General features: G+C 41.5%; 1 protein-coding gene across 1 annotated transcript in view; it reads left to right on the top strand.

Moving 5' to 3' along the window:
- Window positions 1-18,215, top strand: part of vwf (von Willebrand factor) — a 119,283-nt gene that overhangs the window by 14,929 nt on the left and 86,139 nt on the right. Inside the window, exons 13-16 of the mRNA XM_078553539.1 lie at window positions 3,448-3,548; window positions 3,628-3,823; window positions 14,942-15,157; window positions 16,533-16,773. Coding sequence (XP_078409665.1) covers window positions 3,448-3,548; window positions 3,628-3,823; window positions 14,942-15,157; window positions 16,533-16,773 — 754 coding nt within the window. The remainder of the gene's footprint in view (window positions 1-3,447; window positions 3,549-3,627; window positions 3,824-14,941; window positions 15,158-16,532; window positions 16,774-18,215) is intronic.

The raw sequence follows: 18,215 nt of genomic DNA, 5'->3' as shown, positions 1-18,215 counted from the left end.
GAGATGCCTTGAATGTTTTTCTTGTAGAGGTTGATACATATGAGATTGCCGATGAATCTAATAAGTAACAGAAACAGTCAAGTCATTGAGAGACAAATGAATCCCAAGCTGTAATTAGTTTATTAACTGCACTGGTGCTGACTGCAAATCCAAATGCCGAATAGTAGCAGTTATAAAGAACCTCTATTTGTACCTTCAACTGAAGTTCTGGGTTCTGCATCAGACCCAGGAGGCTCTTGCTGTGGCCACTTGGCTTCAGTGATTCCTGAGATGGCACTGACTGGCACAGAGAAGTTGCCAATATGAGTGCCAACTTCCTTCTATTGTGTTCTAGGCATGGTCACTGCTCACTGATTGGTATGAGAGTAGAACAATGTGCAGCTGTGAGATTTTGAAATGCTTCTGTCACTGTTGTCTGTAATTAATCCCCAGGTGAGATAAAGCCCCCATAGTAACAGTGGCATCATTCAAGAAAGGTACCATTGTTATGCGTGTAGCTTGAGTAAACCTGCACATGGGATACCATCGCAGTTGTCACATGCTCCATGACCAACTGCAGTGTAGACTAATATTTCCCCATGATCTCACTTGCATATAACTGGGTTTCAAACTCTTCCAGACTTCCCCAATCACTTTCCAGTTCTATCTGTAGAGAGGCAACTTACTGCTGAGTGCAATGCCTCTATATTAACCTCATTTCAAAGCAAGGGCTCTAATCTGTACCTCGAGCTCTATTTAAGTGAAGTCTCTTCAACCTATCACAGTTACCCATTGCCCACCCATGCTCAGTCTGTACCCTGTATGTGCACTAGTGCCTGCTTCAAGTGCGGGGAATATGTTTATTCTCGGATGCTTTCAATTCAGCTAGTATTCAATTCAATTTTCTTTGCCCTGTAATGACAGCAGATGGCATAATATGGATGTATAAGTGCATTCAGTTTGGGTTTCACCAGGCCACTCAGCTCTGACCTCATTACAGCTTTGATCCAAACATGGATAAACATGAACTCAAGATGTGAGGTGAGAGTGACTGCTCTTGACATCAAGGCAGCTTTTGGCCGAGTGTGGCATCAAGGATCCTAGGCAAAACTGGAGTCAATGGGAATCAGGGGGATAACTCTCCACTGTTTGGATTCATACCTAACGTAAAAGTAGATGGTTGTGGTTGTTGGAAGGCAAGCATTTCAGTCCCAGGATATCACTGCAGGAGTTCCTCAGGGCAGTGACCTATGCCAAACCATCTTCAGCTGCTTCATCAGTGACCTTCCCTCCATCATAAAGTCAGAAGTAGGGAATTTTGCAGGTGATTGCACAATGTTCAGCACCCCTAGACACTGAAGCAGTCCGTGTCCATATGCAGCAGGACCTGGTCAATATTCAGGTTTGGGCTCATAAGTGGCAAGTAACATTCACACTATACAAGTGCCAGGTAATGACCATCTCCAACAAGAGAGATTCTTACCATTGCCCCTTGACATTTAATAGTATTACCATCATTGAATCCCCCACTATCAACATCCTAGGGATTACCATTGACTAGAAGCTGTACTGGACTATCCATGTAAATACCGTGGCTACAAGAGCAGGTTAGAGGCTAGGAATCCTGTGGAGAGTAACTCACCTCCTGACTCCCTAAAGCCTGTCCACCATCTACAAGGCACAAGTCAGGAGTGCGATGGAATACTCTCCACTTACCTGGATAAGTGCAGCTCCAACAACAATCAAGAATCTCGTCACCATCCAGGACAAAGCAGCCCACTTGATTGGCACCCCATCCACCACCTTCAACATTCACTCCCTCCACCATTGATGCACAGTGGCAGCAGTGTGTACCATCTATAAGATGCATAACTCACCAAGGCTCTTTAGACAGCAACTTCAAAACCTGCAAACTCTATCATTTAGAAGGACAAGGGCAGCAGATGCATGGGAACATCACCACTTGCAAGTTCCCCTCCAAGCCACATACCATCCTGACTTGGAACTATATTGCTATTCCTTCCCTGTTGCTGGGTCAAAATCTTGGAACACTCTCCCTAACAGCACATGGGTGTACCTACACCACATGGACTGCTGCAATTCAAGAAGGTGGCTCACCACCATCTTCTCAAAGGGATGGGCAATAAATGTTGGCCTAGCCAGTGATGCTCACATCCCATGAATAAATAAATAAATAGCTCACTCATTTAAATACTGTATTCAATTAATACAGTATTATGCTCTTTCATACATTTGCTGTACATCAAAACATTGATGTAACAATATGCAAAGCATATTTATATAAAGTCACAGAATGATACAACAGAGAGGAAAACCATTCAGCCATCATACCTGCGCTGGTTCTTTGAAAGATCTATCCAATTAGTCCCCTCTCCTGCCCTTTCCTCATAACTCTGCAAATTTCACCCTTCAAGCTTTTATCCAATTTTCTTTGGAAAGTTATCATGAATTTACTTCCACCACTCTTTCAGGCTGCACACCCAGATCGTAACAACTCATGTCATTTTCTTTTCTCATGTTGCCTCTGGTTAATTTTACCAATTACCTTAAAAATGCTTCCTTTAGTTGCTGACCCTTCTGCAACTGGAAAGAGTTTCTCCTTATTTACCCCATTGAAGCCATTCATGATTTTGAACATCTCTATCAAATCTCCCTTCAATCTTATCAGTTCGGGATGAACCTCAACAAAAACCGAGCATTATCGGTGCCTTTTTAACAGCCTTCTCAACTTGTCTGGCCACTGTTACAGATGTCTGTATGCACATCCTGAAGGCTGTTTGTTGCTATACCCTTTTAAAATATACACACAACATGCATTATTAGTTTCATCTGCTCATTCAATTTTCACTGGGGTAAATTTTCTTCCTCAAAAGCATGAGATGTAATCTGTTGGAATAGATCATGCACCCTTTGTAGAAGTTACCTGATTCTCATTCCAGTGATGTCAATGGAATGAAATTCCTCCGGGTTCTCTAATAGGCGACCGGGTGATCAGCTCTGCCAAGTCTTTCTGAAGTAGTAGCAAAATTGCAGAGGTCGCGCCTGTGCATCTGTGAGCATATAATTTTGTTAATAGCAGTGCAAAGGTGTCAGCAAATCACACTCACAGTTGTGAAGGTGCTCACGAGTCATTCAATTTATAAATATTGCAATATTTGGTAAACCGGCAATGAGACTGACATTAGATGTGTGGAAGGGGAAGAATTCTGTTTTCCTGCCATAACCTCTCTCATAAAAAATGACACAAAACAAGGAAATAAAACATTTGAAAACGCTAACTCGAATACAGGAACAGAGGGCTGAATGGCTATGTGAAATTTCTATGACTATAATTCTCACTTAGAGACAAAAGGAAAGATGGTTGTTTTTCCACAGCAATACTTGGTTTAGAATTACATTGTTGCTTATCTAATTACGTTCGTTCTGATTTCTATGAATTTCTTGTAGGTGTTCTTCGTATTCAGCACACTGTTCTGTTGTCAGTTCGGGTGACCTATGATCAAGATTTTCAGTTTGACTGGGATGGGTACGGAAAGGTTTATCTGAAGGTACATCCTGAAACCTGCAGATGTATATTAGATTTTGCATTGCTCTAGCACTGAATTAACTTCTGTCTTCTTTCTTTAGCTGGGAGTCATATACACAGGTACAACCTGTGGTTTGTGTGGAAATTTCAATGGAAATCAAGGTGACGACTTTCTCACACCATCTGGACTTGTTGAAACTGAGACGGTCAATTTTGGGAACTCTTGGAAGGTGAATGGAGGCTGTGCTGACCTGAAGCAGATACATGCCGACCCATGCAATTTAAATCCCAAGAGAGGTAATTGGGTTTCAATACATTTTGGAAGTCTTGAATGCACCTTATTTAATTCAACACGGCTAGTTAAATAGTCTCTGGGCTATTTTGGTTAAGTGCAGGATGAAAAATATGGATATGAAACCAATCTAAAAGATGAATTCAGAGGTCCTGTGCCTTCAGTGGGGACTCATACTTGAAGGAGAAATTGGTGACCTCTGTTGTGCGCTCTCTTCAAATGTGGCTTCTTGCTCAGGGCATTGGCTGTATGCTTAGATTAGATATTTAATGTATTTAGCATGGGAAATCATGCAATCCATCCTGTATCACACTTTCTTGTGTGGAAAACCTAAGAAGGACATTAGAAGCCTTCATTTTGGTTACCACACTAATAGCGTTACTTGAAGCATTACCAAACAATTATGGGGTTTCTAATACTGTTAACTCTTGGCATCTACTGGGATATTTAAGGTTCCTTCATTTCCAGTGGAGGTGTTTTCTAGCAAGGCAGAATTGTTAAAATTGGGTTTTCCTTCAATTTCTTTTAGTTGAGATATCCAACATTATAAATAAAACACTCCAAAATGTTACTGCAATGGACTACCTCTTCCCTCTAAGAATAAAAAAAGTCAGAAAAATAACTTTAAAGGAAGAGCTCAGTCAAGCAGCACTCCCCTTGTTCTGCTGCCAGTTGGGAGCTTGGCCAAGTGGCTAATCCATGAGCAGATATGTAAACACAGCCACATGATTTCCTGAAACAAGCGCTCTGTGAAAATAATGACTGTACTGTCACCATGACCAAGTGAAGGAAGAAGGAGTTAGAGATTCCAAATTTTAAACACCCCTAGCCCTCATTATTCAGATATAAGGTATCCAATCCACTTTATTCTCATTAAGGAAATATTTTGCTTCACTTATCGTTGTGAAGTTCATAATAATAGTAAGTGAAGTAGCAGTAATGCTTTCATCGTGCTTGAGTGATGTAATGCTTGACTCATTTGATTAGCGTGACAAGTATGTTAAGATATCAGCAAATGTCAAGCTGCAGCCTCTGGTGCTACAGATAGTTAGATTGTCGCATGCCTTGGTCATGTAAGCAAGGCACCAACTTGGATTGTGTCTTATTTTAAATATTGTTGCAGTGCGGCATAATAGATCTTGCATTATAATCTCATGGACAGCATAAGTATATTTAAATGTGGATAAATAAGTAGAGTTGATAGAATCAGATACTATTCTGGGTTTAACTCCATGCTCATCACGTCCTTTCTACCAGACAGACATTTGACTCAAAGAAGGGAAAATTAGACTCAGTAAACAGGAGCTCCAATTGGAGGGCCAAGAAATAAACTCTGAACATTATAGCTAGTGAAGCTGAGTATTTACTTCTTTCTCTTTCCTTGCTGGGCACAATCCCCAACTAAAAGGCAGACAGCTCACCTGCTTCTAGGTCTCCACTCAAGGAGCACAAGGGCATCCTCATTCTGAAGTAACTTTGCTTCCAATTCCCTCCCCCAACAACCACCTCCCCCCTCCCACTCTCCACACACACACACCCCGCACCATCCCCACTGGGTACTTTGCCACTGCAATGTAGCTGAGTTTGGTAATTTAGCACATGGGATAATCATGCACAAGACTATACACTATCACCTAGCTGCACTGTGCCACGCAACTCATGTATTACCATTTACCATCCTGTAGAATATATATATCCTACAATTCTGGAGGACTATGCCATGAACTTGTAACTTGAGGTAGTTTTCTTTTTTGAATGCTTTAACTAAGCACTAGATTTACGGTAGCAAATAGTCTTCTATTGCATAAATTAAGAGGTCTAAGTTTGAAGTTATCACTTTTGAAGTTATATTGAGGTAAGTGCTTTCTCCATTTGTAATCACATCCCTTTAGCTTTGTTCCCCAAGTTCACTAGTTGTTCTCTATGTCAAATGAACACCACCTACTTTACTTTGTATATAAGAGACACAGGTCTCTACTTTTAGGGACACCTCTGTTACATTATCTTTAAACCCATCTGGTGCAGCAGTGTCATTTTGATTCAAAAGGAAACCAAGAGTTTTCTTCATTTTCAAAAGATATCTGGAAGCAATTAGGAAAATTAGTCAGATCAGAATAAGCTGTGTATCCCGAGGTTGGTTAGTTCATCTCCTATTACCATGGCTTAACCACCTGAATGCAGATCAGAAAGTCCCTCCTGTTACCTTATACCTTAATTAATATCATATCTACTGGCAAGCTACTTCATTCTCCTACAATATGCACTGATGATCTATTTCACCCAAACAATAGCCTTATAGATATGCAGATAGTAGAAGCTACATTATCTATATCAGGGTACGTTCAGTAAATCTGTACTCCCAACAAGGAAGCCTTGATCAATTGGGTGGAAGTCAAAGAACAAGAGCTATAACAGCCCAGCCTTCAAACTGTGTCACAGTTGAGCAAGGCTCTCTATTGCAGATTGTTGAATTAGCCTTTGCCTATTCTTGCTCTTTCAATATGCAGTTGAATTAAAAAGAAAAGTTTCAAAAATGATCCTAAATGTCCAAAATAATATTTCTTCCATGTGAGATCCTAGTAAAACTATTGTAATTCTCTGTAACCCTAACATTTGTAATTACAAACAGGTATTGTTATTCGCTCCAGATAAACTATAAGATATAACATATATTATGATGTGGCAGGTGATATGTGCCAGGTGGACCAAATCCACAAGGGAAACTTGGCCACACTATCATGACGGTTTTGCAATTTGTACTTATTATGAGAAGATTTGTGCTCTGAATTCAGAAGTAGTGATCCCACTAACAACTTTAGTGGGTTTAAAATTAAATTAAAACATTTATTAACAAAATAAAAGAATTCAAACACATACATAAGATTACAGTTACTTAATATTATAACAAATCCCCAAATTCCTAATTAACCTGCCTCACAACTACGCCCCCCCACTTTAAGGCAACAGTCCAAATTAGATTTTAAATTTACATAAGCAATCCAGCAGGTTACCACATGCACCCACTCGATAGTGGAATTCCAAAGGTTCTTTTAACATAACTTTAGTTATTGGACACAGCAGATTTCTACAAAAGTGGATAGAGGCTTTTCCCAAGGCTGTTTCACATGATGTCCTTTCATAACTTACCGTGGCCACCCCACACATAACATTCCATCCTCCTTTATATATGTTTCTCTCTCTTTAATGTGTAAAATCCCATAGTTCTACATTTCTTCGGAAATTTACTTTTCCCATAATATAAAAATCTTTCATGTTGCCAATATGGTCAGTACCTTTGGGAAAAATAAACATACTGCTTGGCCTTGCTTACCTTGTTAGTTGTAAACATCCTACCATCCCTTTGAAAATGAAACAACTCGTTCACTTATCTAAAAATGCAAATTTCATTCACACCTTATCTGGGGAACCCTCATCCTCGCTTGTCTATTTTCATTTTAAAAGGTCTGCTTTACATCTAACTCGTTTGATAATTTCAACTTTGCAGTCTATCTGACTCTAATTCAATTAAACCAGTCACATAGACAGAACCATCCACACTCATGCCAACAAGACTACAATAATACTATGAAAGATATTACAGTTTTGTGACTAATTGTTAAGTCCCTTTCTTCTCTATAACTCTACATTCCAGAGTTGTCAACAAGAATGTCACTCTAAGGTAAAAAAGAAAAATTTGGAAACACACAAGTTAGTCAGCATCTCTGGAAAGAACAACCAGGGAGGGAAAACCCAGAAGCTTGATTCTTTGTCCCACAGATGCTCATTGATTTGATTTGAGCTCCCAGCATTTTCTGTTCTTTATTTCAGATTTACAGCATTTACAGCATATTTTACTTGTTAAGCTATGGTAATTAGCTTAGTTTACCATGGACCTGGTGAAGTTAGAAATTATGTTTCATAATTATACATACTGAAATTGATCCATATAGTATAGTATAGTAATGCAGTGATTATGTTATTAGAACAGTAATCCAGAATTCTGGACAATTCAAAGCCAGGATGAAATTGTTTGGGCGCTACTGACACCATTTAGTGACCAAAGGAGCATCTGATGTGAATGCACACATTTCTGCCTCATATTGCACCAGGCACTGTCTTGCTAAAGAACGAACAAGAGACATCCTTTACCCATATCGGAAGTAGACGTTAGTTCATTTCATAGACAAATAAGGGAACCCAACACCTTTTTCTGGTCCCTGTTGCAATGTTGGTTTGCACTGAGGGAGTGCTTAACCCTTATAAGTGAAAAAAACTAAGTACTTACTATATTACTGCTGCTCCAGGTCCCCAGATCTTGGATTCCACGCACAGCTGCAACATTGAAGCCCTTCGATCCCCCTCCAGCTCCAACCTGCTAGCCTTCCCCCCCACCTCCAAAAGTACACCCCGACCCCCAACAGCACTCTCTATGTGTGCAATGTTTCTGATCCCCAAAAGTATTCCCAAGATCTATGATCTTCCTACCCTACGTCCTACACTCAAACAGTACTCCTGAGGTTTGCAAATTTTTTTATTCGTTCATGGGATGTGGGCGTCGCTGGCTAGGCCAGCATTTATTGCCCATCCCTAACTGCCTTTGTTCAGAGGGCATTTAAGGGTCAACCTCATTGCTGTGGGTCTGGAGTCACATGTAGGCCACACCACCAGATTTCCTTCCCTAAAGGACATTATTGAACCAGATAGGTTTTTACAACAATCGGCAATAGTTTCATGGTCATCATCAGATTTTTAATTCCTGATTTTTATTGAATTCAAATTCCACCATCTGCCATGGTGGGATTTGAATCCTGGTTCCCAGAGCATTACCAGGGTCTCTGGAATATTAGTCTAGTGACAATACCACTGTACCACCGCCCCCCCCATCAAGCCCTGATTGCAGACCCCAAGGCCCATCCATTCCTCCTACAGAACCCCAATGATTGTGGGGCCCCTAACACAGCGCTACATAAGGCCCAAGGCCCAAAGTCTGGGGCTCCTCAAACCTTCCCTTTTGAATGTGGGCAGTTAACGCTGTGCAGGTAAGTTTCCCAAAATTAGGGCCCATTATTAATAAATTGACCCTGAAACTGTTGAATTGCCATAACAACCCAATTGAGGAAAGAACCTGATCTGGCCTATGTTTGACCACAGCTCCCCAGCAATGAGGTTGGGTCATAACTGCCCTCTGAAGCTATGCTGTTGTATCAAACCTTTGCAAAGAATAGGAAGAATAAAACCAGGTGAACCACTCTGCTGTGATCTAAGCACTGAATTAGGATATGACGAAGCCCAGTTAACTCCACAAAGTCCTTCTCATTAACATATGGGAACTGGATTCAAAGTTGGGAGAGCAGTCCCACTGACACGCCAACTGACAGTCTGGCTAAGTCGTACTCCAGAAACCAAATCCTGTCGTCAAGCTGAGGGCATTCTCCATGATGTCATGTGGCACTACTACCATGTTGAATGGGATACATTATGAAGAGCTCATAACTGAGTATCCATGTGGCACTACTGATCATCAGTAACAGCAGAATTTTATTCCACCACAACCTGTATCTGATGGCCCAGTATCCATCACCAGCAAATCAGAAAACCACCCCAGATTCAGTGAGGATTGTAGAAGAGCATTCTGAGAGCAGCACCAGGCATATTTAAAAATGAAATATAACCTGGTAAGGTTACAACACAAGACTACATGCTTTTGAAACAGTAGAAGCAGCACGCTATAGAAAGAGATAAGTGAACTCACAATTATTGGATCAGGCCAAAACTCTCCAGGCCTGCCAGATCCAGTAATGAATAATGATGGAGGATTAAGCGACCAACTAGAGGAGGAGGGTCCAAGAATACCCCATTCTCGATAATGGTGAAGCTTAACTCATCAGTGTAAAAGAAAAGGTTGAAGCATTTGTAACAAACTTCAGCCAGAAGGAGCAAATGGACGAACCTTCTTCACCTCCTCCTGAGGATCCCAAAATCACAGATGCTATTCTTCAGCCAATTCAATTCATTCTGTGTTATAATAAAAAACTATTGGATCCTGACAAAATTCCGGTGTAATGCTGAAGACCAGTGCTCCAGAGTTCGTTGCGCCTCTAGCCGAGCTGTTCCTGAACAGCCACAGTGCTGGCATCTATCCAACAAAATGGAAAACTGCCCGGGCCTGCCTGGTCCTCAAAAAAATGGGACAAATCTAATCTGGCCAGTTAGCACCCTATCAGCCTACTCACAATCATCAGCAAAGTGATAGAAGCAATTGTCAACAGGCTGATCAAGCACCACTTACTCACCACTAACCTGCTCATCAGTGTTCAGTTTGGGTTCTGCCAGGACTTAGCTCCAAACTCCATTACATTATTGGTCCACACATGGGCACAAGAGATGAATTCCTTGGATGAGGTGATATTGACTGCTCTTGCCAACAAGGCAACATTTGACCAAGCATGAAAACAAGGGGCACTAGTAAATCTGACGTCAATGTGATTTAGGAAAAGCTTTCCAGCGGCTAGAATTATATGTGGCACACATGGAAGGTGGTTGTGGTTTTTGGAGACCAATCATCTCAGCCCCAGGACATTGTTGCAGGAGTTCCTCAGGGGAAATATCCTGGGTCAAATTATCTTCACATGTTTCATCAATGGCCTTAATTTGATCGTAAAGTCGCAAGTGGGCCTTTTCGCTGATAACTGCACAGTATTCAGATAATGAAGCATGCGTGCATGCAGCAAGCATTGGACAACATCCAGATTTAGGCTGATAAGTGACAATTAACATTAATGCTACACCCCTGCCAGGTAATGTTAATTTTCAACAAGAGAGAATCAAGTCACCTGCACTTCACATTTAGTGGCATTACCATCGCTGAATCACCCGCCATCAGCATCTTAGGGTCACCATTGACCAGAAAATTAATTGCACCAGCCACATAAATACAGTGGCTAAAAGAGCAAGTCAGAGGCTGGGAATTCTCCGGTGAGTGACTTGCCTCCTTACTTCCCAAAATCTTTCCATCACCTGCAAGGCACAAGTCAGGGTGGATGGAATACTCTCCACTTTCCTAGATGAGTGCAGTTGCGATAACATTCAAGATGTTCAAAACCATCCAGGGTAAAGAAATCTGCCTGATCACCATCCCTCCCACGAGCTTAAATATCCACTCTCACCACCATTGGTGTATCAGGGCTGCAGTATTATCTATGTTGAACTCCTGAAAGCCATCATGGTTTCTTCAGCAGCTATTCCCAACTGGCAACCTCCACCACCAAGATAGATAAGGAAAATTGGTGCTTGGAAACACAACCCTTACATAGACATATATCAACATTTAGCTATCATTGCCAGATCAAAAGTCTGGAACTATTTACCTAACTATTTACCCCTCATCACACAGTGTTCAGACGTTCAAAAAGAAGGCCCACCTACCCACTTAGGGGAAATTAGGGATGAACAATAAATACTGGTATTGCCAGTGACTCCCATATCTCAAGAAGGAATTATTTTTAAAGAACAAAGTGGAATAAATACAAAGCATTTTCCCAGTATTTAAATCAAATGTTATCCAGTTGCAAGGGATTATGAATATATCTCAAATTTTTGACCTTGTTGAATCACTATCATACACATCTACCTTCCTATTACAACTATAAAATATCTGAAATAAGTTTATTAAAAGCTTTGTACCTATGAATTATGTTGAGTGAATTAACCAGTGGTTAACTTGACTTAACTTAAACTGACCCAAACTGATAATTCTCAATGAAGGTCTTAAACATTCCTCCCTCACCAAATAGTTTAGTGTCTCATTTTGTTCTCTACAGAGAAATGGAAACTAGCATCTTCATCTTTTCTGAGGTACAGGGACTTGAAAGCACAAGGTATGGCACTCTAGCCTTGGGGGAACTGATATGAAAGAAAGTTTAAACATTAAATTTCTTTCCACCCATCTCCCTGATCTAAGCATCTTCCAAAACACATTTCCTTGTATTCTATCAGCCTTTTAATGGTGCGCTGAAGCAAACTCATAGTTAGTATTTGATTTAACTTACTGATTTTAATGGTGCAATTTTTAATGAAGCTTTTCTTCCCTCCCATATCAGATTCCATTCCCATGCTTGTACAGTCTCACAATCTTCTGAGCATTAACCTTGGGTTATCACCGACAATTGCCTTCATCCTGCAGTGTTTGTCTTGCTGTTTCCACTGGGTGTCTGTGTTTTAAGGATGTCTTTATTTGTAGGCAATATGTCTGATATAGACACTATGCTGACACTAAATATTTGAACTGGAAACACATATCACAGACTGTGTGGGTGGTGGGGGGGAGGGTTGGGGGGGGGTGTTACTAGGATGTGTCAGTGGAGGGTACAGTTTTAGTCCAAGTCAGCTCAAATTTCCAACCTCAGTCACATTGACAGAGATTGGGTAGTAGCTATGACACTTTCACATGTGAAGCAGTCTGATTGAATCAAACAATGAAGAGATGGGGGACTTCTGATGATCTCACAAATCATTGAATGGCCATAATATAGGCTAATTATAACAGGAAAATGAGTTGAATTTTTGACAGAATCTGATGAAGCTGCTCTGTCATGTCACCTTGGCGACATCACAGACAATGAAAGATACAGGCGAATTCACCAATCAATGAGGAACCACACTCAAAGGTAGTGCAAGTTGGAGAACTCTCACGCAGCCTTATAGTCCTATCTTTGTGCGTTCCCTTTTAATGGGATTATTATGAGTATGCAGGTTGGATGAATTTATTTTTATTTCCAGCAGTGATATGAAATTTCAGGAAATATATATTCATTTAAGACATTAATATTAATTTACAGTAATGTTCCACATCCTAATGCTAAATAGTACACACAAGCACTATAATCAATGTGATATGCTGACCAACCATGATCCAACTGAACGATGGAACAGGCTCAAGCAACAGAATGGCCTTCTCCTGTTCCAATAATACTGTGATGCATGTCTCTCAGTACCTACACTGCTGCTGCATGCCGAATAATTGAATCCAGTCCCAGATATACTGGGGTAAACTTTTGTCTTCCTGGGTAGTAATAGAATCTAATTGAAATCAATGGAATGATGATCTGACCAGTTCTATAATGAGTCGACTATCCGCTCTGCCAGATTGCTGTCCATGTGGTGAAGACAAGAATTTTATCCCATTGTTTTCTCAGTAACACTATCTCATCTCGTCACATAGGAAGCCGGTATCTATTATTTGTCTGTTAAACTTTCCCTTTTTGTCAAATGATATGAAGCTAAATGGCAAAAAATTCAATAACTGCAATGACCACGACAACAGAAAAATGATTGGTGGTGGTAACACGAGCTATAACCCGCATGGCTAAACTTCAAATCTTTTTGCACCCTTGGCCACTCAAACTATCCTGCAGGATCTATACTAGCCATTACAACAGTCTCTTAACCACTTCATGGTGAGTAAAGCATTTGTGCTAATCATTAACCAAAATGGAGGGGAGACTAGGTGGCACAGTGCATTTACGTTTCTGGGATTTCGATTCAAATCTGACCCAGACTGATGGAATGACATTCCCCCTTCAATTTAAATTTCCTGTATGAAATTAATTTGTGCAGTCCCAACCTAGTTTTCATTGGGCATGGTTTGACATTAGTCGAACCACAACTATTAACCTCATTTAGGGCTGTATGGATTTCTAGTGGAGACAGTGGAAAAATTCACACTGGGGCGTAGCTTGAGCTAAGACATCAATTTGGAACAGAGTAAAGGGAGCTTTGCAGTGTAGCTGGCAGTGCTGTATCTGGCTTGGGGATTGCCTGATACTGAGCGACCAAGTCGAATAATTCCCCACACTGATATCTTTGACTGAAGTGTATAAATGCCACGCCTCAAATTTTTGAGCACATAAGTGATGGGGAATTAACATTAAACAGAATAAATAGATTGATTGTTCTTTTACTGTTAGTGTTTCCTGTGATTCAGGTATTTTCTTAATACTGAGCTATAAATAACTAGAATTATATTTCATGCTTACGGGACATTCAAAGAAGGCTTTGATCAAAAAGCTCATCAATCAAGGCAGAGCTTGTAAACAAATCTTACAACGACTGCATAAACCTTGGCTTCCTGCAGGCTTCATGGATTCTTTCTCATTTCAAAATAATTGGAGGATATCTGTAGCCTTTAGCCATTGAATCCTTCCATGGTATGTAGAAAAGGAAAATGTTTGATGGACTAATGTCACATTGTGTGACGTTAGTTAATACGCAAGTCCAGTTTTTAAAACAAGGGCGTGCACATGTTTAGTATAATGCAGGCAAAAACATCTGGCTAGGGGATGCTCCCTGGGATGTTTACACACTTTGTGAAGTTGGGGAAGAAATGTCCTTACTTGTGCCATAGATCCTTTTATTATGTTAAAGGTGGTATATAAATATGGGTTGTTGTTTGTTTTTAGGCTATGCAATGTCCGTCAGGCACATGTTAAACTTGCTCCGAGTAAAGTAAGGAATCAAGTCACGGCTTGTGTTATGATAGCAGTTGTAACCAGATGGTCCAAGTTGGAATCAGGTTTATAGTTGTATACATTCTTAATGTTAAATAAAAATCTAAAAATTCCAGTCTTCCCCTTGGATTTCAAAGTACTGAACAACATTTAGCATTAGTGACTGATATGTGTGCATTAGTGAGAATTACTTCTGCACTGCAACCAAATGTGAAGTTTTCTCTAAGAAATTGTGGCGTCCAGAAAAACTCCCTAGGTCCCAAGCACAACATTCATTTCATTGTTGAAATAATTTGTATGCTTTTTGTCTCTTGTTTTTTTATATCATAATTGCATCACCACCACATATTTTCCCCCCTCCATTTATAGTGGGGATAGTTTTAAGCTAACTCCCCATTTAGGAAACTGATGATCAGGTACAAAATTGGCTTTACACATTGTCCGATGAACTGAATGAAGTGTAATAGTGGGAAGGGTATGAAGACAGCACCCCACCTGATCATGTCAGTTTCTCACTTGGAGTGAGGTTAAAATCGGCTCCAAATTTGTTTTTGAGTTGTTGCTTTAGAAACAACCCTTATGGGGAATTATCACTACGGTATAACATTTGTGTTTCAGTGACATATGCTGAGGAGGTTTGCTCTATTCTCCTGTTAACTGAATTTGAGCCTTGCCACCATGAAGTGAATCCTGCACCATTCCTCAAGATCTGTCACTATGATGTATGTTCCTGCTCCAATGGCAATGAATGCATGTGTTCTGCTGTTGCCAGTTATGCTGCAATGTGTGCCAAGAAAGGGGTACTTATTAACTGGAGGTCCCCAAACTTCTGTGGTAAGTGATTTTTGCTCTTGCTTTTACTTTATTTTTTTTTAAGTGAAGAACCAAATATTATCTCACTATTCAGAGCAGTGCTGAATGGAGCACTGTATTGTCACAGGCACTGTTCACTTGCCTGTTCAGGTGGAAGTTACAAAGTCCTGTGGAGAAGAGAGAATTCTCCAGGTGTCCTGGTCAAAATTCTCCCCCTAACCAACACCATCAAAAACAGAAATAAAAACAGAAAGTGCTCGAAAAACTCAGCAGGTCTGGCAGCATCTGTGGAGAGAGAATCAGAGTTAACATGTTAGGTCAATGACCTTTCATCAAGGCCTCCTCATTGATGCGCTCTCCTCCCCCAGAAGGAAAGTCAGCCGGCAGCCGACGCACCTAGAAGAAGTTTGCCCCACACCCATAACACACTGCAGGTAGGCTAAACCAACCCGCACTGGGACTTCCACCTCTCAATGGGAGAAAATCCTGCCCTTTAGAGCAGTGGCCAATCAGATTAACTGGCATCACTAGCAGTCATGGCAGCACTAGAGCCCAGTAGTGGGCGCTGCTGGGACTGCAGAGGAGCAAGAAGAATAGCGATGGCTGCTGAAGACAGGTAAGTCCTGGGCTTTTAGGGCGGGGAGGGATCCAAGAACCCGATGGGGGGTGGGGTGTTGGGGGGCCAGGCTTTGGAGGCCAGGTAGTAAGGAACAAAGGGAAGGGTGTGACATCTTGTGGGGGGTTCCCCCCATGTGCACAGGGCACCCTCGAATGATGTACCCCACTTTCTTCCTGCCTTTTTTCAACACCTCAAAAAAGGGCCTGCCCACTCCTGCCCGGGCCAACCGTATAATGGCATGGGTAGCATAATATCCTGGTCAATTGGTTTGTAACTGAATGGAGCACTGCATTGTCAAAGGCACTGTTCACTTGCCTGTTCAGGTGGAAGTTCCAAGGTCCTGTTGTAAACATGGTCTTTCTACTGTGTTATGGGGGACAGCTCGAGGTGGGTGTGAAGGTTGTGTGCTGGGTACCCCTTATATTTTAGATGCCCCCCTCACCAAAAACATGCCTGGAGGGCTCAGGGGTGGGGTGTAAAATCCTCTCTTCTCAGATGCTGCCAGACCTGCTGAGCATTTCCAGCATTTTCTGTTTTTATTTCAGAATTCCAGCAACTGCAATATTTTTGCTTTTATGTCAACTTCAGAAACAAATGAACCAACCTTTCAAATCATTGCTAGCTGTGGGATCATGTTGAATGTAATTTTGGCTGCTGCATTTGCTTAAGCAAAAGCAGTGACTGTGATTCAATAATTTGTGAGAAATAATTTGTAATAAGAATGCTATATAAATATACCTGTGTTTTTCTCTCTTTACTTAAACTTTACTTTGACAGAAATGACTTGTCCTGAAGGTAAGATTTATAAACAGTGTGGCACCCCTTGTAACCAGACGTGTAGATCGCTCTCTAACCCAGACTCGGATTGCACTGAATTTTGCCTCGAAGGATGCTACTGCCCATCCAATCTGTACGTTAATGAAGATGGTCAATGCGTGCCCAAATCAGAATGCTCCTGCTACTTCAACGATGAAATCTACAAACCAAAAGAGGACATAACATTTGATTTCACCATGTGGTAAGCCAAATGGAGCGGGTAGTTGTCAAACTACTTTTAAAAATTCATAACGTTAGCTTGAATTTCAAACATAATTCTATCACCACTGCACTTGACAAAGTTTTGGGACACATGCAACTTACGATACTTCAAGTATACAGCTGGATGGACACAGCACATGTTCCTGGTGCTGATAAGGAGAGGGACTATTGGGCTGAGACGCAGAGTGGGAACAATATCCAACATGGCACTTGGGAGGCCTGAACCACTTTAGGTTTGGCCTTTATTTACAGCTTTGTCTGGGTACACTGCAAGTGGAACTGGCATGCGCCACACATACTTTATCCAATTTCTCCTCTTTGGTTGTAAACAGGTGTGGCGACTGGATTTGCATATTTTAACAGCCTCCCACCTGCTTTAGCCTGGGGTGGTGGGCAGCCATTTCAAGGCCGGCCTGATTTTTACAAATCTATTTGTTCGTGGGATGCAGGCATTGCTGGCTAGACCAGCATTTATTGCCCATCCCTAATTGCCCTTGAGAAGGTGGCGGTGAGCTGCCTTCTTGAACTGCTGCAGTCCCTGTGGTGTAGGTACACCCACAGTGCTGTTAGGGAGGGATTTCCAGGATTTTGACCCAACAACAATGAAGGAGTGGTGGTGTAGTTCCAAGTCAGGATGATGTTTGGCTTGGAGGGGAACTTGCAGGTCATGATGTTCCCATGCATCTGCTGCCCTTGTTCTTGTCGTGGATTTGGAAGGTGCAGTCGAAGGAGCCCTGGTGAGTTGCATCTTCTAGATGGTACCACAGATGCCACTGTGCATCGGTGGTGGAAGAAATGAATGTTGAAGAAGGTGGATGGGGTGCCAGTCAAGTAGACTGCTTTGTCCTGGTGTCACGCTTCTGGAATGTTGTTGGAGCTGCACTCATCCAGGCAAGTGGGCAGTATTCCATCACACTCCTGACTTGTGCCTTGTAGACTGTGAACAGGTTTTGGGGAGTCAGGTGAGTTACTCACCGCAGAATTCCCAGCCTCTGACCCACTCTTGTAGCCACAGATTTATATGGCTGGTGCACGAAGTCCCCACAACATTTTCAAAGTCAGTCACCCATTTTTCAGAAATGGGTGGCCACCAGTTGAAAGCCTTCCCCAATTTGTCTGTACAATGCACTGGTACAGCCAGTAGTGGTCAGGCATTGGAGGCAGTGCAGATAAGGGCAACCTAACTGATAACTGGTTTAATGCACCTGAGCAATATGAGAGATTGAAGAGTGCGGGATTGTCATGCTGGAGAATGAAAAGTTCAGGAGACATATGTTGAAGTACAGTATTTAATATTTTGAAGGGAACAGCTAAATTGCACCCTCATGACATGTTCAAGACTGTCTCAAACTCTGGAAGAAGACATGGGCTGAAACGGCAGAAGGAAGATACGCAGATTGCTTAGAACGAACTCTGCTGCTG

This window comes from Cetorhinus maximus, chromosome 12 (genome assembly GCF_964194155.1).
Source record: "Cetorhinus maximus chromosome 12, sCetMax3.hap1.1, whole genome shotgun sequence".
NCBI lineage: Eukaryota > Metazoa > Chordata > Chondrichthyes > Lamniformes > Cetorhinidae > Cetorhinus > Cetorhinus maximus.
This window is presented reverse-complemented; position numbering and strand designations above follow the sequence as displayed.